Consider the following 22,787-nt stretch of genomic DNA (forward strand, 5'->3'; position numbering starts at 1 on the left):
GGGTATCGGCGAGGACCATTCGCAACCGTCTCCATGAAGCTGGGCTACGGTCCCGCACACCGTTAGGCCGTCTTCCGCTCACGCCCCAACATCGTGCAGCCCGCCTCCAGTGGTGTCGCGACAGGCGTGAATGGAGGGACGAATGGAGACGTGTCGTCTTCAGCGATGAGAGTCGCTTCTGCCTTGGTGCCAATGATGGTCGTATGCGTGTTTGGCGCCGTGCAAGTGAGCGCCACAATCAGGACTGCATACGACCGAGGCACACAGGGCCAACACCCGGCATCATGGCGTAGGGCGCGATCTCATACACTGGCCGTACACCACTGGTGATCGTCGAGGGGACACTGAATAGCGCACGGTACATCCAAACCGTCATCGAACCCATCGTTCTACCATTCCTAGACCGGCAAGGGAACTTGCTGTTCCAACAGGACAATGCACGTCCGCATGTATCCCGTGCCACCCAACGTGCTCTAGAAGGTGTAAGTCAACTACCCTGGCCAGCACGATCTCCGGATCTGTCCCTCATTGAGCATGTTTGGGACTGGATGAAGCGTCGTCTCACGCGGTCTGCACGTCCAGCACGAACGCTGGTCCAACTGAGGCGCCAGGTGGAAATGGCATGGCAAGCCGTTCCACAGGACTACATCCAGCATCTCTACGATCGTCTCCATGGGAGAATAGCAGCCTGCATTGCTGCGAAAGGTGGATATACACTGTACTAGTGCCGACATTGTGCATGCTCTGTTGCCTGTGTCTATGTGCCTGTGGTTCTGTCAGTTTGATCATGTGATGTATCTGACCCCAGGAATGTGTCAATAAAGTTTCCCCTTCCTGGGACAATGAATTCACGGTGTTCTTATTTCAATTTCCAGGAGTGTAGATGGGTTCCATACGATTTACATCAGGCTACTTTAGTCGCCGAAACATCAACGTGAGTTCGCTATAGTGTTCCTCAAACCACTGAAGCACGGTTCTGGCTCTGAGACGTGGACAATTATACTGCTGCAAGATGACGTCGCCGTCGGGGATGATATCAAGCATGAAGGGATGCAGGCGGTTCGCAGCTGTCAGCTTGTCTTTGGTTTCTACCACAGGTCCTACGCAAGCGCAGGAGAATGTCACCCACAGCGTAATACTGCTCCCACCAGCCTGTGTCCGTGGCGCTCTGCACGTTTCGAGCCGCTGTTCACGTTGCTGACGGCGTTTGTGGAGACGACCATCGACCTAGTGAAGCAAAAATGTGATTCACCCGAAGAACCGACAAGTTTCCATTGATCGACAGTCGAATCCCGATGGTCCCATGCCCACTGCAGTCGTAATTGACTATACTGTTGAATCAACATGTGAATATGTAAGGGTGTTCTGCTGGATGCTCGATGTTCAACAATGTACGATGAACTGTGTGCTCTGAAACACCTGTGCGTGCATCAACATTCTGCTCTTTCGGCAGAGATGCCACTAATCACCACCTATCCTACTTTACGGAGCAGAAAAGCCTCAGAACCCGACGTTCTTTGAAGAGTTGAGGACGTCCATCCATTTAGCACCTAGTTGTTGTTTCACTGTCCTCCTACCTCTTTCCGTAGATGCTCACGACAGTAGCACGTGAATATTCGACCAACTTCGGTGGGCTGTGGTCATAGTGTTTTGGCTTATTTTCGAGATACTTGTTCACAGGCTGTGCGTAATAATAATCTTCTCTTTGTCAAAGTCTCTTATCTCAATGGATTTTTCCATTTGCAGTCCATGTGTTCTCTAGGATGACCCCCGTCCGTGTTTGCTTCGCTTACTTATTTTTGTTTCCGCTTCACAGGCCCGCAAATCCAGCAGGCGGCATCCCACGTCGCGGTGGGCTGTGGTCATAGTGTTTTGGCTTATCGGTGTATATTCTGTATGTAAAGAAAAATTATGCAGTTAGTTTCTCATTCAGAAATCACATTTGAATGTTGATGGTTTGCGAGAAGCTGGTGTTATGCCTCGTTCGAGAAGGGGTAATGCCTACCTGTAAATGTCCGAATACTGCAGTGGCGGGGTCGTGACCTGTCTTGACTATGATTTATCATTCCGCAATACGAACGATCGCATTGGTCTGTGTCCCACAACTGTCATACTAACATGGAATATATGAATTCAAGGGGCCATATTTAACACCATATAGGGATAGTCAAAATAATGTGAACAGTGGTAGCAAGAGGATAATTGTGTTTGACGGTCAACAATGCAGGTAAGGCATGTGTTGCGCTAGACTGTGTGTGTTCAGTACGGACTAGGCCTCAGTGCAGGTTGTTTACGAGTAATGCACACTTCGTATTTGCATTCAGAGGCCGAGGTCGAAATGCAATGAAAGGCCTAGCAGAATTCCAAAGAGGGCAGATTATGGGGGACCAGATTAACTGGAGCATCAGTAATCAAGACAGCCAACTTATTGAATGTTTCAAGAGCAACTGTTTCAACAATAATGACAGATTACACAAAATATGGAAAGACATCATCGTGTAAACGTAATAGTGAGCGCAAATTCAATCTAAATGACAGAGATCGTCGTACGCTAATATGAATTGTGTCAAAAGAACACAAAACTACAGCGGCTAAAGTGACTGCAAAGCTCAATAGCATCTTCGAGATACCGTATCTATCGACTCTGTCCACCGAGAACTCCATAAAGTGAATATTCACGTAAGAGCTGTTATCCGAATCCATTAGTGACGACAACCAACGCAGAGAGGCGTAAAACATGGTGTCAGGAGCATAAATCCTGGACGTCTGATCAGTGGAAACGCGTCATACGGTCCGACGAGTCAACATTTTCTTTAGTTCCAACATCGGGTAGAGGTTTATGTCTGGAGACAGCCAAAAGAAACTTGATTGCTTGATTCCAGCGGTTAAGCATGGAGGTGGAAGCGTGAAGGTGTGGGAAGGCATATCATGGTATTCTGCTGGGCACATCACCACTGTCAAAGGCCGTGTTACAGCCAACGATTATGTGAACTTTTTAGGTGATAAAGTGCACCCCATGATTTAAATATTGTTCCCAACAATGATGCCATATTTCAGGACGTTAATGCACCCATTCGCACAGCCAGGAAAGTACGATCGTTGTATGAGGAGCATGCAACTGAACTGCGGCATCTTCCCTGGCCAGCAAAGTGCCTTGTGGGCGGTATTGGGGCGCAGACTCCGGAGCAGATTTACACCTCCCTCGTCACTACAGGAGCTACAAGAGGTTCTGATCGAAGACTGGCATTACGTTCTACTGGAGACTATACAATCATTATATCCCAGTATTCTAAGAAGAATCGCAGCTGTATTACGGGCAAATGGGGGTCGAACCCCATATTACACTACTGGCCATTAAAATTGCTACACCAAGAAGAAATGAAGACGATAAACGGGTATTCATTGGAAATATATATTATACTAGGACTGACATGTGATTACATTTGCACGCAATTTGGGTGCATAGATCCTGAGAAATCAGTACCCAGAACAACCACCTCTGGCCGTAATAACGGCCTTGATACGCCTGGGCATTGAGTCAGACAGAGCTTGGATGGCGTGTACAGGTACAGCTGCCCATGCAGCTTCAACACGATACCACAGTTCATCAAGAGTAGTGACTGGCGTATTGTGACGAGCCAGTTGCTCGGCCACCATTGACCAGACGTTTTCAATTGGTGAGAGATATGGAGAATGTGCTGGCCAGGGCAGCAGTCGAACATTTTCTGTATCCAGAAAGGCCCCTACAGGACCTGCAACATGCGGTCGTGCATTATCCTGCTGAAATGTAGGGTTTTGCAGGGATCGAATGAAGGGTAGAGCCACGGGTCGTAACACATCTGAAATGTAACGTCCACCGTTCAAAGTTCCGTCAATGCGAACAAGAGGTGACCGAGACGTGTAACCAATGGCACCCCATACCATCACGCCGGGTGATAGGCCAGTATGGCGATGACGAATACACGCTTCCAGTGTGCGTTCACCGCGATGTCGCCAAACACGGATGCGACCATCATGATGCTGTAAACAGAAGCTGGATTCATCCGAAAAAATGACGTTTTGCCATTCGTGCACCCAGGTTCGTCGTTGAGTACACCATCGCAGGCGCTCCTGTCTGTGATGCAGCGTCAAGGGTAGCCGCAGCCATGGTCTCCGAGCTGGTAGTCCATGCTGCTGCAAACGTCGTCGAGCTGTTCGTGCACATGGTTGTTGTCTTGCAAACGTCCCCATCTGTTGACTCAGGGATCGAGACGTGGCTGCACGATTCGTTACAGCCATGCAGATAAGATGTCTGTCATCTCGACTGCTAGTGATACGAGGCCGTTGGGATCCAGCACGATGTTCCGTATTACCCTCCTGAACCCACCGATTCCATATTCTGCCAACAGTCATTGGATCTCGACGGACGCGAGCAGCAATGTCGCGATACCACAAACCGCAATCGCGATAGGCTACAATCCGACCTTTATCAAAGTCGGAAACGTGATGGTACGCATTTCTCCTCCTTACAGGAGGCATCACAACAACGTTTCACCAGACAACGCCGTTCAACTGCTGTTTGTGGACGAGAAATCGGTTGGAAACTTTCCTCGTGTCAGCACGTTATAGGTGTCGCCACCGGCACCAACCTTCTGTGAATGCTCTGAAAAGCTAATCATTTGCATATCACAGCATCTTCTTCCTGTCGGTTAAATTTCGCGTCTGTAGCACGTCATCTTCGTGGTGTAGCAATTTTAATAGCCAGTAGTGTAATAAACAATTCCCAAGTAAGTCCAGGTGTCTACATTATTTTGCCTACTCCCTGTACGTACCCTGCGTCAGGAAATGGGTTTACTTGTAACAAGAGAAGTAGCCACTTCACACAACTATGATGTATGGAGCACCACTAATTATCAGCACTGCTACCATTGTTTCAACTTCTGTCGAAACAGCAGCAGAGACAATACTGGACACAGAAGTGGCAACACGTCTACTTGTCAGGCAGGTCCCCGATTCTACATACAGCATCACCATGGGCATAACCGAGTATGTTGAATCTGAGGAGAGAGAAAGTTGCCAGATTACATTCATTATCGTCATCGTCTGCAAGCACCGTAATGTTGTAGAGTGCCTTTCGGTACACATCACGATCACTTCTGGGTCGTATAGCCGATAACTTGGGCAGCAGCCGCTACGCTTCTGATGTGTTATTGCTGGTATCTGCGCCCTGTCTTCAAGATCTCAGTGACCACTTGTTACGTGCGCTGTCTTGACCTATCTCGACACAGAGTGTGTCACCTGTAGCTCTGGCCAGTTCGTCTCCAAACCTCTTACCCATTGAAAACATATGGTCACAGGTTGCCGAGAGACTAGCGTGTACCACTCGTCGGACTTGATGAACTGTGACAAAGATGAAGCAGCACGGAACGACGTAACAGTTTTTGTCATCCAAGTTCAGTTCGACTTGATGCCCAGCCAGGTTAGAGCCATTGTTGCTGCGATAGATTGTACTCTGTCTATTACGCTTCGCACCCTTGTGCCCCTGAATCACCCTCAAATCTAATCTTGTATTCACCCCACTACACAGTTTACACACAACAAGCATATTTTCGTTATTTGCTATTTGCTCTGGTGTTCGAGTTTTAATGATCAGCGGTGGAATTTCGCTTATGAAGTGTATATTTGTAGCGGAAACACAGCTACATCCATCGTGAGATTTGTGCGAAATGGAGACCTGGACTTACGACTGTGTGGCAGATTTCTTTCTTCCAGTTAGTGCACTCGAGGTCTCGTACTCGGCTTCTGGTGCCAGCTAAAGAATGGACAGCTCTGAAAAGGATCGTCAGAGTGAACGTAGGAATCATGAAGAAAAGAAAGTGTGGTGAGTGTGACGAGCTTTATTGTGTTACAGTTACAGCGTGGCGCGGTCAGGTGTGTCGGTATCCGTGCAGGAAGGAGTGCGAGAAGCGCTGGTTGCGGTCGTACTCCTCGTAAGCGGGCAGTCCGGGCCGCAGCAGCTCCAGCACGGAGTCCGCGACGGGCGGCGGCGACCACACCGGCGGCTGCGGCGGTGCCTGCGGCTGCAGCAGTGCCTGCGACTGCGGCGGCGTCTGCGGCTGCGGGCTGATGGGTACCGGCCGCTCGCTCTGCTGGGTGTGCGAAGGCTTTTCCTGGGAGCTCTGCCGGAAAATATCAACACTTGTGACGCCTGCCTTGTTACGTGAGGCTCGCTTTTATCAGGACAACTACAAGTCCCTCTTCATAAATCCTTTGACACGACAGCCACTAGATCATCGTCCACTACTATTTGTTTCTGTGGTAAGGTAGCGATATGGCAACAGTTTGCAAGAAAACTGTAATCTCTGGTTTAGTTTTCTGAGCGGCCAAAGCCAGAAGTGGCAGCGAGTTGGGGACGATGGTGGGGAGGGGGGCATCTCTTCAACCAGGAGAAACTGCGTTGTCGCATTTCCGAAACGATGAGATGCTTCTCTCTCTCGAATGAACTGTTACAGAATGGGCACTGACTTATCTTCCCCCTCACACCAATCTCCCCATCCTCGAGAAGAGACTATGGCGCGAAACAACAATCCTAGGTTACGAAATATTAACACAGTGAACCCAAAATTAAAAATACTCATCTTAAAGGCAGAGGTACATTTTAGAAATACTACATAAGAAGCCGGTATTTGCAACAAGGGGAGGTGGCCTGACTTTGGTGTGGAATTTGGCGAATGCCCATTGGCGGAGTTCTTCAAAATCGTGCAGTTAAGTGTGATGTGGATGACAGCATGCTAAAGCCGCTGTGTAGGACCTCACTCTTGGCTGGGATCTGATAGAGGAAGGACATGACCTAGGTGCTCCAAGAGACAGGCTGGGTAAAAATTCCATGACACTGCAGCAGCACACGTGGACGAGATTCTAGGATTGGCTGTGTAGATCGTTTGCTACTGTTTATTTACCTGTTGTGTTACTTCTAAGACGTTCCTTTTTGTCAGGATGAGGTAATAATTTTTTTAATTGCGTGGCGATGAATGTTTATTGTGCCTCATGGTACAAAAGTGTCATCATAACCCGTAATTTCCGCCAGTTGACAAGAACAATGCACCACAAAGTAATTATCCGAAAGAGCCAGATATCGGTTTATGTGATGTACATGCACAAGTAAACAAATGATTATGTTGTTAGAAGAAAGAGCTTCAGAAATTCAGCAAGTCAATAGTGTGTTGTTCCACCTCTGGCCCATATGCAAGCAGTTGTTCGGCTTGGCATTGATTGAAATAGTTGTTGGATATCCTCCTGAGGGATATCGTGCCAAATTATGTCCAATTGGCGCATTAGATTGTCAATATCCCGAGATGGCAGGAGGGCCTCGCTCCAAACGTTCTCAGCCTTGCTGGCCAAGGTAGGGTTTGACAAGCTCAAAGACAAGCACTAGAAACTCTCGCCGTGTGCGGGCAGGAATCACACTTATTATAGTACAGTTGTCTTCAATGATCAGTCCCAGCAAAAGAGAGCCTAGAGACACCCCAGACACCGGTGGGATACCAACCTGACTGTCTCCTGCCACACAAAAAAAAAAAAAAGTTCAAATGTGTGTGAAATCTTATGGGACTTAACTGCCAAGGTCATCAGTCCCTAAGCTTACACACTTCTTAACCTAAATTATCCTAAGGACAAACACACACACCCATGCCCGAGGGAGGATTCGAACCTCCGCCGGGACCAGCCGTACAGTCTACGACTGCAGCGCCTGAGACCGCTCGCGTAATCCGGTGCGGCCCCGCCATACAGCCCGGCAACTGGGAGTAGTGGTCTGGGTAATACGTCTTTTCATGTTAGGACCTCTTTGGTTGTCATCTGCGGCACCCTTACAGCATAGCAGTACGTCGATGATATTTTACGCCCCTTCATCGCATGAAATAAAAGAAATTATTCAGATAGTGAAGGGAGACGAAAATTTAATAGTCATGGGTGACTGGAATTCGAGTGTAGGAAAAGGGAGAGAAGGAAACGTAGTAGGTGAATATGGATTGGGGCTAAGAAATGAAAGAGGAAGCCGCCTGATAGAATTTTGCACAGAGCACAACTTAATCATAGCTAACACTTGGTTTAAGAATCATGATAGAAGGTTGTATACATGGAAGAACCCTGGAGATACTAAAAGGTATCAGATAGATTATATAATGGTAAGACAGAGATTTAGGAACCAGGTTTTAAATTGTAAGACGTTTCCAGGGGCAGATGTGGACTCTGACCACAATCTATTGGTTATGACCTGTAGATTAAAACTGAAGAAACTGCAAAAAGGTGGGAATTTAAGGAGATGGGACCTGGATAAACTGAAAGAACCAGAGGTTGTACAGAGTTTCAGGGAGAGCATAAGGGAACAATTGACAGGAATGGGGAAAAGAAATACAGTAGAAGAAGAATGGGTAGCTCTGAGGGATGAAGTAGTGAAGGCAGCAGACGATCAAGTAGGTAAAAAGAAGAGGGTTAGTAGAAATCCTTGGGTAACAGAAGAAATATTGAATTTAATTGATGAAAGGAGAAAATATAAAAATGCAGTAAATGAAGCAGGCAAAAAGGAATACAAACGTCTCAAAAATGAGATCGACAGGAAGTGCAAAATGGCTAAGCAGGGATGGCTAGAGGACAAATGTAAGGATGTAGAGGCTTATCTCACTAGGGGTAAGATAGATACTGCCTACAGGAAAATTAGAGACCTTTGGAGAAAAGAGATCCACGTGTATGAATATCAAGAGCTCAGATGGAAACCCAGTTCTAAGCAAAGAAGGGAAAGCAGAAAGGTGGAAGGAGTATATAGAGGGTCTATACAAGGGCGATGCACTTGAGGACAATATTATGGAAATGGAAGAGGATGTAGATGAAGATGAAATGGGAGATACGATACTGCGTGAAGAGTTTGACAGAGCACTGAAGGACCTGAGTCGAAACAAGGCCCCCGGAGTAGACAACATTCCATTGGAACTACTGACGGCCTTGGGAGAGCCAGTCCTGACAAAACTCTACCATCTGGTGAGCAAGATGTATGAAACAGGCGAAATACCCTCAGACTTCAAGAAGAATATAATAATTCCAATCCCAAAGAAAGCAGGTGTTGACAGATGTGAAAATTACCGAACAATCAGTTTAATAAGCCACAGCTGCAAAGTACTAACACGAATTCTTTACAGACGAATGGAGAAACTAGTAGAAGCCGACCTCGGGGAAGATCAGTTTGGATTCCGTAGAAATACTGGAACACGTGAGGCAATACTGACCTTACGACTTACCTTAGAAGAAAGATTAAGGAAAGGCAAACCTACGTTTCTAGCATTTGTAGACTTAGAGAAAGCTTTTGACAATGTTGACTGGAATACTCTCTTTCAAATTCTAAAGGTGGCAGGGGTAAAATACAGGGAGCGAAAGGCTATTTACAACTTGTACAGAAACCAGATGGCAGTTATAAGAGTTGAGGGACATGAAAGGGAAGCAGTGGTTGGGAAGGGAGTAAGACAGGGTTGTAGCCTCTCCCCGATGTTATTCAATCTCTATATTGAGCGAGCAGTAAAGGAAACAAAAGAAAAATTTGGAGTAGGTATTAAAATCCATGGAGAAGAAATAAAAACTTTGAGGTTCGCCGATGACATTGTAATTCTGGCAGAGACAGCAAAGGACTTGGAAGAGCAGTTGAACGGAATGGATGGTGTCTTGAAGGGAGGATATAAGATGAACATCAACAAAAGCAAAACGAGGATAATGGAATGTAGTCGAATTAAGTCGGGTGATGCTGAGGGTATTAGATTAGGAAATGAGACACTTAAAGTAGTAAAGGAGTTTTGCTATTTGGGGAGCAAAATAACTGATGATGGACGAAGTAGAGAGGATATAAAATGTAGACTGGCAATGGCAAGGAAAGCGTTTCTGAAGAAGAGAAATTTGTTAACATCGAGTATAGATTTAAGTGTCAGGAAGTTATTTCTGAAAGTATTTGTATGGAGTGTAGCCATGTATGGAAGTGAAACATGGACGGTAAGTAGTTTGGACAAGAAGAGAACAGAAGCATTTGAAATGTGGTGCTACAGAAGAATGCTGAAGATTAGATGGGTGGATCACATAACTAATGAGGAAGTATTGAATAGGATTGGGGAGAAGAGAAGTTTGTGGCACAAGTTGACCAGAAGAAGGGATCGGTTGGTAGGACATGTTCTGAGGCATCAAGGGATCACCAATTTAGTATTGGAGGGCAGCGTGGAGGGTAAAAATCATAGGGGGAGGCCAAGAGATGAATACACTAAGCAGATTCAGAAGGATGTAGGTTGCAGTAGGTACTGGGAGATGAAGAAGCTTGCACAGGATAGAGTAGCATGGAGAGCTGCATCAAACCAGTCTCAGGACTGAAGACCACAACAACAACAACATCGCAAGTTATCCTGGGCTTACATTTCAGCAAGATAATGTCCGCTCACACAAGGCGAGAGTTTCTACCGCTTATGTTCGTGATTGCCACACCCTACATTGGCCAGCAAGGGTGCGGATATCTCTCAAGTTGAGATCCATTTGGAGCATTATGGGCAGGGCTGAATAACTGTTTGCATAACGGCCAGAACTGGACCAATGCGTTATTGGCTTGATGAATCTGTGAAGATCATTCTCTTGAATAAATAATAGAGTTTTTTCTGAAACTGTAATAATTTGTTTGTCTGTACATTTAGATTACATCTACCGATTTCTGTCCCATTCAGATAATTCCCTCGTGGTGCGTTTTTGTCTTAGAGTGTAAATTGTTTACGGAAGTTGAGTCACTGCTCTGTTATAGACATGTACAGCTGGAAAACTTACTTCTTTCTTTTCTAGATATTAAAGTCTGCTGTCCTTCCCCCCCCCCCCCCTGTTATTCAATATTTAATTAATTTTTATCATATTTCAGAGCTGCCAGTTGATTTGCAACAGCGCCTTAGTTAAACAGTAATGTATAAGGGGGAAGGGGCTATCAAAAAGTTTCCGGTTGAGAGCGTTGTTGCAGCGTATATGCAACGTAGCGCGACTCTAATGATGTGTATATATAAGCACCGACATGTAGACAAGGCATTAGTGTGGTATTCGTGTCTTCCGACGTGCGTATGGTAAATGCGGAAACGTGAATTACGGCGATATTATTACTGCATGCATCCAAACAGGCCCAAAGTGCTGTTATTATTTTCTTGGCTGTCGAAGGACAAAACCGACAGAAATTCGTCGAATATAGAAGAATAAGTATTGGCAGCGTGTCTGTCGAAAACTGCGACAGGGTGTGCTGCTGCTTCATGATGACGCACGTTCCCATATCACAAATGTAACGCACAAGTTACGCTGACTCAAGTGGGAGACACTCGAGCACCCGTCCTAAATTCCTGATCTCTCCCCATGCGATTATTACGCCTTCGGTCCCGTAAAAAAGGCCTCGAAGGGTTGCCTTTTCCTGTCGAACAAGGAAGTGCAGCAGGCAACTACGAATTTCATCATGTAACACGACACAGTGTTTTACGAAACGGATATCTCCAGTCTGGTGCGTCAGTAGGATGTTTGCCTCAGTGCTCATGCCGATTTTGCCTGATTGGCATACCGAATCTGAACTGTACGGCCTTCGGACGGAAACTGTTTGATCACTCCTTATAAAAAAGCTAGGAAACAATATGGAAGTTAAATGCAAGTGCTAAGGTAATTAAGGAGCTTGTACTGTGAAGGATGACCAACGCCAACAAAATCCGCCTAACTTACAGAAGCCCACGATTTCCACGGCCCAGCGACATTTGCAACTAAAGGTGGAGGTGGACAAAAATATGGAAACACCGAAAACACAACCCATTATCCTGCCCAATATAATTTAGAAAAACCATTGGCATTTAAAACAGCTCCCGGTCGTCTTGGAATGGATAAATACAGGCCCTGTATGGTTTTCAGTGGAAAATTATACCATTCATACTTTAGAATACTGGTAAGTTCAGGTGACGATGATGGAGGTGGGTAGCGGTTACGTGCCCTCCTTTCCATAGTAGACCACATAGCATCAGTAATATTGATGTCCTATGATTGCTATGGCCAGGGGAGGTGGGACAATTCATCCTCGTGCTCACAAAACCAGTCCTTGACGTTGAGACTTGTGTGAACAAGGGCCGACCGCGGTGGGCACGCGGTTCTAGGCGCTGCAGTCCGGAATCGCGCGACTGCTACGGTCGCAGGTTCGAATCCTGCCTCGGGCGTGGATGTGTGTGATGTCCTTAGGTTAGTTAGGTTTAAGTAGTTCTAAGTTCTAGGGGACTGATGACCTCAGATGTTAAGTCCCATAGTGCTCAGAGCCATTTGAACCATTTTTTGTGTGAACAAGGACCCTGTCGGTTTGGAACACAGTACCACCATTTGCGAACAAATATTGCACCGTGACATGGACATGGACAGCCAAAGCGGTCACATAAGCCTTGGCAGTAATGTGACCTTGAAGAGTAACCATGGATACCGTGGAATACCACGATAGAAAATGTTCAAATGTGCGTGAAATCTTATGGGACTTAACTGCTAAGGTCATCAGTCCCTAAGCTTACACACTACTTAACCGAAATTATCCTAAGAACAAAGCGGTCACATAAGCCTTGGCAGTAATGTGACCTTGAAGAGTAACCATGGATACCGTGGAATACCACGATAGAAAATGTTCAAATGTGCGTGAAATCTTATGGGACTTAACTGCTAAGGTCATCAGTCCCTAAGCTTACACACTACTTAACCGAAATTATCCTAAGAACAAACACACACACACACCCATGCCCGAAGGAGGACTCGAACCTCCGCCGGGACCAGCCGCACAGTCCATGACTGCAGCGCCTTAAGACCGCTCGGCTATTCCCACGCGGCAATACCACGATATGCTTGCCCAAATCGTCACCAAACCCCCCCTCCCCCCCCCTCCCCCATTTTCACTGTTGGCAACAGGCAGTTCTGGACGGCGTACGCCAGACGTAAATTTGGCCAGAAGTTGGAAATAGTGCGAAACAAGGCTCACCCGACCAAAAAACTTTCTTCCGTTGTTCCATACTCCACGTTTTATGGTGTCAGAACCACGTTTTACTGTTAGAGGCATTTGCATAACTGATGTATGGTTTTGGAAATCCAGCTCACCCTTCAATTCGCAGTTACCCGTTTATGGAGCCTCCGTTCGTGTTGTTTTGGTGCTGACAGGGTTCCCGAGTGCGACATTCAGTTCTGCAGTGACTTTGGAAGTTTTCGTCCTCTCATTTTTCGTTGCAATTCTCTTGAATGACCGTCTCTCACTATCACTCAACACACATTTTCGTCCACTTTGTGATTTAGCGGATGAGGTTTTCCGCTTTCCTTGTATGCGATATAAATGCTCGATATGTTGCCTCTTGAAACTCCAAACACCTCGGCTCCCTCAGTTACAGAAGAACCGCCACAAAAGCACCAACAGTTTGCCTATGTTCGAATTCACTTAACGCGAACGTAAGCATTCACAACTACACAGAACGCTGTTATGGCGACGACTGACTCTTGCGATGTATTGAGGGCACTGCAGAGGTACCATTTGTGCTCAAATACAATAGTGTCACCTGCAGGCTTGGTTAGCATCTGCATCCACGTCCAAACATGCATTTCTCGCGGTGTTTCTATATTTTTGTCCAATCCATATATTTGCTACATTTTCTTAGCTGAGCGGCCAGTATTCACTGTACAAGAAACACTGACGGAAACTGAAGGTATTACCTCATGGACACCTTGTCTGAACGCTACCAAACTGATACTACAGTAGTGAAGCCTGACATTGTCAGGGAGTAGACGTAATGTAATTTATGAAATAAAAACTAATTAAAAAATTTAATGCTTAGATCGTAATTTTTCACCTCAATAAATTGAAGCACAATAACTAGTTTCAATTGCTCTCTAGAACCATCTTCAGATCTTCCACGTCGTAACTAATGCAACTGGCCATTCGACTTTCTTAATACCGCCTTCTTGCGAGATTATGGTTTAAAACCTGGGTCGCTCACGATATTTGTAACTACATAATGTCATAGTCTTGTTGGTCCACAGTACGAATGCATGCAACTGCATGATTACAGTTAATGATGACAGTTTTACTGTGTATTCACTGGTTTTTACTGTTTGGATGATCTGATGGTTGTAGGAAGCAACGGAAACTAACTTTCGTGCTTTAATCGTTTAAGGAAAATCCCCAGTTGCGGTCTAGGAATTAAAAAATCTTTAAATTATTTTTTTTTTCGTAAATGTAATACTACAGTATTTCCATCCCCATGGGGTATGTTGAAGAAAATTTCGTCCCTTCCCTCCAGTATAGAAAATAGCCATTCCTACAGATGAATAATGGTATGGTTATATGACGGCTGTTTGGTTTGTCTAACGGTACCGAAACTTTTCAGCTGGAGGTCGCAACACAGCATGCTCAACGGACGTACACGTGCGACATATCTCCTTCTTTCGGTCTCTGAGAAAGGTCGCGTCACTGCCATGAGGGACAAGGGACCACCATAACGACAGATTGCTCACACAGCAGGCTATAGCCCAATGACTCTGGATAAACAGACGGATGACAAAAGCTAAAGTCCAACCAGAGGTCACAGGAAATGTGTCACCACGATCCACCAGAGGCGTGTTGTTAGATTGTTAATGGGAGCTTCGATCAGCATGTGGATATTACGGATACTACGCGAACTCAAATGGGAATCACTGGCGGGAATAAGACCTACTTTTCGCGAATCTCTTTAGAAGAAGTTTAGAGAACCAGCATTTACAACAGACTGAAGGCCTAGATACATTTCGCCTAAGGACCACAAAGACAAGAGAAATCAGGGCTCGTACGAAAGTATATAAATAGTCATTTCTCCCTCCCTCCATTGACGAACGGAGCAGGAAAGGGAATGATTAGTAGTAGTACAAATGCTCGATATGATGGCTTTCGGAGTGCGAATATTGGTTTAGACGTAGATGTAGTTCAGGTTGCCGGAAGATGGGTTGAGGGCTAGAGTTTCCTTATGTCTTTTACCTTTGACACCGTACCATCAATAACTGAGACTTGCCAGAGTCAACTGTAACATTGAGTAGCATTCTTTGCTGTCCAGCAATGACTGTCGCTTCTGTTTATAGCCACCAGATAGTCCCCAACGCGCCCGTAGATGATCTGGTGAAAAGTTGCAGGTGTGGTGTGGGAGATATCGGATATGATAACAGGACTGGTAAACTTTATGTTGTAGGGATGATACCTTCAGCTGTATTTACAGGTCGTATTTTATTTCCATTCGATTTCGGTGTTACATTACATAACAGTTATGTTTCCCTATGATACGAGATTGAAAGCTACGGTAAATGAACAATGGAGGCTGAATGCTTTCCAATATGTGTCAAAAATGTTATACCATTTTCCAATGGGATAATGCAAGGTCACACACCGCAGTTCTCACAAGGCATGCTTTGAGGAATGAGCGGATTCTTGAGTGGCCTGCCCGGTCCGCTTACGCATGTCTGGATAACCACGTTCCTCGGAAAGAGGTCAGGATGGGCCAGGTTGATGGGAGAGGAGTCTGCTCACCGGCTTATCGTGCAGGCGTGCGCCAGAGTGCGCCCCGGCGGACTGGACCCGCTGCGCCCACAACAGCAGCTCGTGCAGCTGGTCTGGGTTGGTGGGCCGCAGCGACGCCGCGGCCAGCGCCACCACGCTCCCCAGCAACAAAACCTGCAACACACACTATCTTAGCTCCTCCTCTCAGCTACAAATTTAAGGCCTGAAGTGCTCGCCTCCATCTAGTGTTAAGCTGCACACTCAATAACTCTTGTCAATAATCATTTTGAATATGCTGTGTGATATAGGCCTACGTATTTTTGGTTGTAAGATCAAAACGAACCGTTAAAGTTGTGGTACCTCGTAAGATTCTAGATATATTTAAAATCATGTTTTTTTCATTTCCGGTCGATTTTATTTCATTTCATTATCCAGTGTGGTCCATTGATAGTGACCGGGCCAAATATCTCACGAAATAAGCGTCAAACGAAAAAACTACAAAGAATGAAACTTGTCTAGCTTGAAGGGGAAACCAGATGGCGCTATGGTTGGCCCGCTAGATGGCGCTGTCACAGGTCAAACGGATATCAACTGCGTTTTTTTAAATAGGAACCCCCATTTTTATTACATATTCGTGTAGTACGTAAAGAAATATGAATGTTTTAGTTGGACCACTTTTTTCGCTTTGTGGTAGATGGCGCTGTAATAGTCACAAACGTATAAGTACGTGGTATCACGTACCATTCCGCCAGTGCGGACGGTATTTGCTTCGTGACTCATTACCCGTGTTAAAATGGACTGTTTACCAACTGCGGAAAAGGTCGATATCGTGTTGATGTATGGCTATTGTGATCAAAATGCCCGTGTGCTATGTATGCTGCTCGGTATCCTGGACGACATCATCCAAGTGTCCGAACCGTTCGCCGGATAGTTACGTTATTTAAGGAAACAGGAAGTGTTCAGCCACATGTGAAACGTCAACCACGACCTGTAACAAATGATGATGCCCAAGTAGGTGTTTTAGCTGCTGTCGCGGCTAATCCGCACATCAGTAGCAGACTAATTGCGCGAGAATCGGGAATCTCTAAAACGTCGGAGTTGAGAATGCTTCATCAACATCGATTGCACCCGTACCATATTTCTATGCACCAGAAATTGCATGGCGACGACTTTGAACGTCGTGTACAGTTCTGCCACTGGGCACAAGAACTGTCGATGACAGATTTTTTGCACGCGTTCTATTTAGCGACGAAGCGTCATTCACCAACAGCGGTAAAGTAAACCGGCATAATATGCACTGTTTGGCAACGGAAAATCCACGATGGCTGCGACAAGTGGAACATCAGCGACCTTGGCGGGTTAATGTATGGTGCGGTATTATGGGAGGAAGGATAATTGGCCCCCATTCTATCGATGGCGATGTAAATAGGGCAGTGTATGCTGATTTCCTATGAAATGTTCTACCGATGTTACTACAAGATGTTTCACTGCATGACAGAATGGCGGTGTACTTCCAACATGATGGATGTCCGGCACATAGCTCGCGTGCGGTTGAAACGGTATTGAATAGCATATTTCATGACAGGTGGATTGGTCGTCGAAGCACCATACCGTGGCCCGCACGTTCACCGGATCTGTCGTCCCCGGATTTCTTTCTGTGGGGAAAGTTGAAGGATATTTGCTATCGTGATCAACCGACAACGCCTGACAACATGCATCAGCGCATTGTCAACGCATGTGCGAACATTACGGAAGGCGAAGTACTCGCTGTTGAGAGGAATGTCGCTACACGTATTGCCAAATGCATTGAGGTTGACGGACATCATTTTGAGCATTTATTGCATTAATGTGGTATTTACAGGTAATCACGCTGTAACAGGATGCGTTCTCAGAAATGATAAGTTCACAAAGGTACATGTATCACATTGGAACAACCGAAATAAAATGTTCAAACGTACCTACGTTCTGTATTTTAATTTAAAAAACCTACCTGTTACCAACTGTTCGTCTATAATTGTGAGCCATATGTTTGTGACTATTACAGCGCCATCTATCACAAAGCGAAAAAAGTGGGCCGGCCGCGGTGGTCTAGCGGTTCTAGGCGCGCAGTCCGGAACCGCGCGACTGCTACGGTCGCAGGTTCGAATCCTGCCTCGGGCATGGATGTGTGTGATGTCCTTAGGTTAGTTAGGTTTAAGTAGTTCTAAGTCTAGGGGACTGTTGCCCTCAGATGTTAAGTCCCATAGTGCTCAGAGCCATTTGAACCATTCGAAAAAAGTGGTCCAACTAAAACATTCATATTTCTTTACGTACTACACGAATATGTAATAAAAATGGGGGTTCCTATTTAAAAAAACGCAGTTGATATCCGTTTGACCTATGGCAGCGCCATCTAGCGGGCCAACCATAGCGCCATCTGGTTTCCCCCTTCAAGCTAGACAAGTTTCGTTTGTAGTTTTTCCTTTTGACGCTTATTTCGTGAGATATTTGGCCCGGTCATGATCAATGGACCACCCTGTATATTTGATATGTAAAAAGTGTCAGTATTAAGTTACTTTTTTGCGTTACCTGGTGCCGGTTTGCGTGTACGCACAGATGTAAACGGTTTTATCCAAGATCTGGATGTTCAGCATAACGCTCAACACTGGCAACTGTTTATCTGCTGCATGTAAAAGCATCTTAGAAGCGACATTTTTGTGTAATGGTAACAAACTTCCATCATTACCTTTCGGTCGTTTAGTGGATAAGAAGGCCATCAAGTATAAAGATCGTGAGTGTATGATCTTTCTGCGATTTAAAAGTTACTGCACTGATTACAGTTTTACAGCTGGCCGTGGTGGCCGAGCGGTTCTAGGCGCTTCAGTCTGGAACCGCGCGACCGCTACGGTCGCAGGTTCGAATCCTGCCTCGGGCATGGATGTGTGTGATGTTCTTAGGTTGGTTAGGTTTAAGTCGTTCTGAGTTCTAGGGGACTGATGACCTCAGAAGTTAAGTCCCATAGTGCTCAGAGCAATTTGAACCACTTTGAACAGTTTTACAGACCAGTTTCACAAAAAGATGTTTTTTTTTTCGGACACCTGACACCTCTAAAATCAGAATGTCCAGAAATGGCTTAGGAGACATACCCATGTTACGGGAAATGAAACGTTAGGAACACACCATTACTTTTAAGAACAATTACTTTTTTCCATTAAAGTTATACAGCCTCCGCTTCACATTAGATTAGGCCAGATGAAGAATTCTTAACAAAAAACTTTGATAAATCATGTGAAAGGAGTTTTTCCTAGGGTAGCGAAGCCTACTTGGAAGAAGATGTTTTTATGCGGCCACAAACAGAAAATATGTCATCGATGAGACTGTCGATGCAAAACTTGCGAATCACAATTTGCATGTTGCAACTTCTTTCAAAGCAATTTTTCATGAATTATTGTGCAACAAAAGAGAAGGGAATTATGTTTCCATAGCAATTGTACTGTTGCACAAACACAAAAAAGTGTTGTAAACTGTCACAACAATACGCTTTTTTATTCGTAGTTTAATTTTTTCCTGTGAAACATGGTGGCGGTTACCGATATGAGTGAACGTCTCCACCAATATACTTTTACCATGGAAGCTGGAACCCTCAATGATGAACGATTATACGTTGTTTACGGAAACTGATGAGAAATCTTACAAAATAGAAGCATCATCATCCAATATTTCCAGTTATGATTACTGTTTTGATCGTAATGTGATTTATCTTATAATATGACAATTGTTTTGGTGTTTTATGTAAATGTTTGGACAAATTTCGAGTCATATACGTCATACTTTTGTTTTATTGATGTTCATCGCGTTTATACATCATAATTTGGTTTTACTTATGTTCATGTCGTGTCTGATATGAAAGCGATACAATTTTTATTGTTATATTGTGTTTCAGCAATGTAGCGTGATGGAAAAATTTGTCTGCTCTTCTGAAATCCTCGTCCCAAAATTACTTAAATACGATAGTTAGAAACCAGATGCAGAAGCAAAATTTCAGTTCGTTGACCAGTATAATTACTTGGATTTGTGTCGCTGTGCCTTTTGGGTATGAAATTTGCGATGTAAATTTACATCAAATTTCGCTTATTATTCCAGAAACCATTGTTATTGTTCAGATTATATGTATTCTGGCCAACTTTAGTTGCTGGGTTGTTCTGAAATATCCACGCATCACTGCAACTGCTACCTTGTATCCATTACCTACATCTATACTTGGCGAATCACTGTGAAATGCTGAATTGAGAGTACTTTTCTATTGTATACCTTGCCTTTTGCCCGCGGCTTTTCACCTGTGCACGTATCTCCGCCTCCTATCTCTTTTGGTCCATCTCCTCCTCTCCCCTCTGCCCATCTCGTTATCCCTCTCTCTCTCTCTCTCTGACCGTCCCTTCCTTCCTCCCATCTCTCTGTCCATACCCTTCTCTTTCTATCAGCACATTCTATCCTGCTGCACTCTTACAAGCTTTTCAGACCGTTTTTGACTACCCTATGTATACTGGGCACTACCCTTTTCTCTGCGACTTCGCTCATGTACTCGTTTGACACATATATCGCTGGCCGGAGTGGCCGTGCGGTTCTAGGCGCTACAGTCTGGAACCGGGCGACCGCTACGATCGCAGGTTCGAATCCTGCCTCGGGCATGGATGTGTGTGATGTCCTTAGGTTAGGTAGGTTTAATTAGTTCTAAGTTCTAGGCGACTGATGACCTCAGAAGTTAAGTCGCATAGTGCTCAGAGCCATTTGAACACATATATCGCACTCGTTTCCTCCTCCCCCCCCCCCCCCCCCTGTGTGTCCATCCCTTCATATCCCTTCTCTCTGTCCACCTCATCCTTCCACGTCTGTCTGTTCATCTCCTTCTTCCAACTCTCTGTCTCTCCATTACCTTCTCCCATCTCTCTTTGTCATCTTCGTTTCCCATCTGACTCCCCACCTCCTCTCTATCTGTCCATCTCCTCCTCACTTTCCTCTGTCCTTCTCGTGCTCCCCTCTTCCTCACCATCCATCCCCTCACCCCTCTTCTCAGATGGGCCCATCAGGAAATTTAGCCCCTGCAAGACAGGCCAATACTACTCGCACAACATGTCTTCTCCCCTCCCTTTCTGTCCATATCCTCCTCTCTCTGTCCATCCCCTCCAGGCCCCCCCTCTCCCTATCCATCCCCCCCCCCTCTACCCTCTACATATCTGCTCCTTTAAACACTCTCATATAAGCTTTCCTTCCGTTCCATTCACAGATTAAGAAGGAAAAAACTGTGTGTATGCCTTTGTGAGAGCTGAAATTGCTTGACATTTCTTAGGATGCACGTTCTTTGAACTGCAACAGTAAAAGGAGTTTGATGACCATTTCTGCATGACTGTCGTGCTCTCTAACCGAACCCATAACGAAACACGCTTCTCTTATTTGGACATCCTCTACCTCTTCTATTAATCCTAGCTGGTAAGGATTCAAAACTGATGAGCAATACACAAGACTCTGTGGAAAAAATGTTTTACCAACCACTTCTTTCCCCACTACTAGCTGTATGTGGCTATTCCACTCTAGGTCGCTCCAGCTGGTAACTCCTAGGTATTTTACGTTCGTTGCTGTTTCCAGTGATTTTTCGCCAATTGTGTAATCAAACAGTAATAGGTGCCTTCCGCTTACTCATGTCCAATACGTTACATTTATTTGCGTTGGCCGTTAACAGCATCTCCCCACACCAGTTATCGATCCTCCACAGATCTTTCTTTATTTTGCCATTTTTCTGACGTTGTAATCTCCTTATACACAACAGCATCATCTGCGAACAGCCTCTCGGAGCTAGGTAGGTATCTCTGATTGAATTCCTCGGAAGTTTATTTTAATGCACAAAACGTAAAGGCCATGATTACTACACAATTTTAACGCGATACATTTCCTAACAACGGTACGGGGATCTACTCTGAAAGAAGTAACATGACAAAGATCGGCCTAAGCTTTGTGTATGGTGTTCCCAAAAGTGTTGTACACTCAATGCTGTACCGAGTGGGTGTGCGACAGTCCCCCACCAAGGGCGCACGCACAGATGGGACGCAAAAACTGACAAAGAATAAAAAAGAAAAAGAAAGATGGTTTAAGAATTGACCCGAATAGATATATGAGTTGTTCTAGTCCTTGTGTTTCTGTCAACTTCCTAGGAGAAGAAGGCTTTCGCTCTGTATATGCACACAGCAGTCACAGTGAACTGTTTCAGCAAGAGTGCTCGAGTACAGAACAAAGAATAATTAGTGAAATTGAAAACAGATATCACATTATTTCACCTGAATTTAAGTTCCTGACAGGAAAGTTATAGATTGAAAGATGTGTATCTTATCGTGAAAAGTGTTTAGCTGATTTTGGTGTGAAATATAGCAGAGATATTCATACAGCATAACTACTTAATGATATAGTTGCTTTCAAGTTCCAGGTGAAAGCGGATTTCCATTTAGACATTCTGAAGGTTTTTGAAAGAATGGGTTAAGAGATGCTTGTCCGAACATTAAAATAGTTCTGAGGACAGTCAGTGACTAAAGCATCTTGTGAATGCAAAAATGGTTCAAATGGCTCTGAGCACTATGGGACTCAACATCTGAGGTCATCAGTCCCCTAGAACTAAGAACTACTTAAACCTAACTAACCTAAGGACATCACACATATCCGCGCCCTAGGCAGGATTCGAACCTGCGACCGTAGCAGTCATGCGGTTCCGGACTGAAGTGCCTAGAACCGCACGGCCACCGCGTCCGGCTCTTGTGAACGCAGTTTCAGCAAGTCAAAGATGGTAAAAAAACTACGAAATGTCGAATATGTGTGAAAGCACAGTGCCAAATTCTGCTACTTTGTCGATTAAATACAATGCAGCTGCTGAACGCTACATCAGTGGCACGATCAATGCGTTCGAAATTCGTAAGGTAGCAGGGGTTAGATGGCAGGGAAAGAAAGGTTACTTACGACGTGTGTTCAATAAGTAATGTAACACATTTTTTCTCGGCCAATTTCAGACGAAAAAATGCGGAAGTTGTTGTGGGACTTCGTAGAATATCCACACTTCAGTCCCTATTGTTTCATGAAGTTTGGACAGGTGGCGACGCTATACGTAACATTCAAAATGGCGTCTGTAATGAAAGTCCGTTCCAAGAGGAGCGTTGTCATTGAATTTCTTTTGGCGGAAAACCATAGCATCGCAGATATTCACAGGACCTTGCAGAATCAT

The 22,787-nt window shown here is 45.1% G+C and overlaps 1 protein-coding gene across 1 annotated transcript in view; it reads right to left on the minus strand.

Annotated features, from left to right (window-relative positions):
- Window positions 1-5,858: 5,858 nt before the first annotated feature.
- Window positions 5,859-22,787, minus strand: part of LOC124556222 (atherin-like) — a 70,128-nt gene continuing 53,199 nt past the window's right edge. Inside the window, exons 3-4 of the mRNA XM_047130213.1 lie at window positions 15,578-15,721; window positions 5,859-6,158 (exon numbers count right to left, since the gene is read on the minus strand). Of these exons, the coding sequence (XP_046986169.1) occupies window positions 5,907-6,158; window positions 15,578-15,721 (396 nt within the window). The 3' untranslated portion in view covers window positions 5,859-5,906. The remainder of the gene's footprint in view (window positions 6,159-15,577; window positions 15,722-22,787) is intronic.

This window comes from Schistocerca americana, chromosome X (genome assembly GCF_021461395.2).
Source record: "Schistocerca americana isolate TAMUIC-IGC-003095 chromosome X, iqSchAmer2.1, whole genome shotgun sequence".
NCBI classification, from domain to species: domain Eukaryota; kingdom Metazoa; phylum Arthropoda; class Insecta; order Orthoptera; family Acrididae; genus Schistocerca; species Schistocerca americana.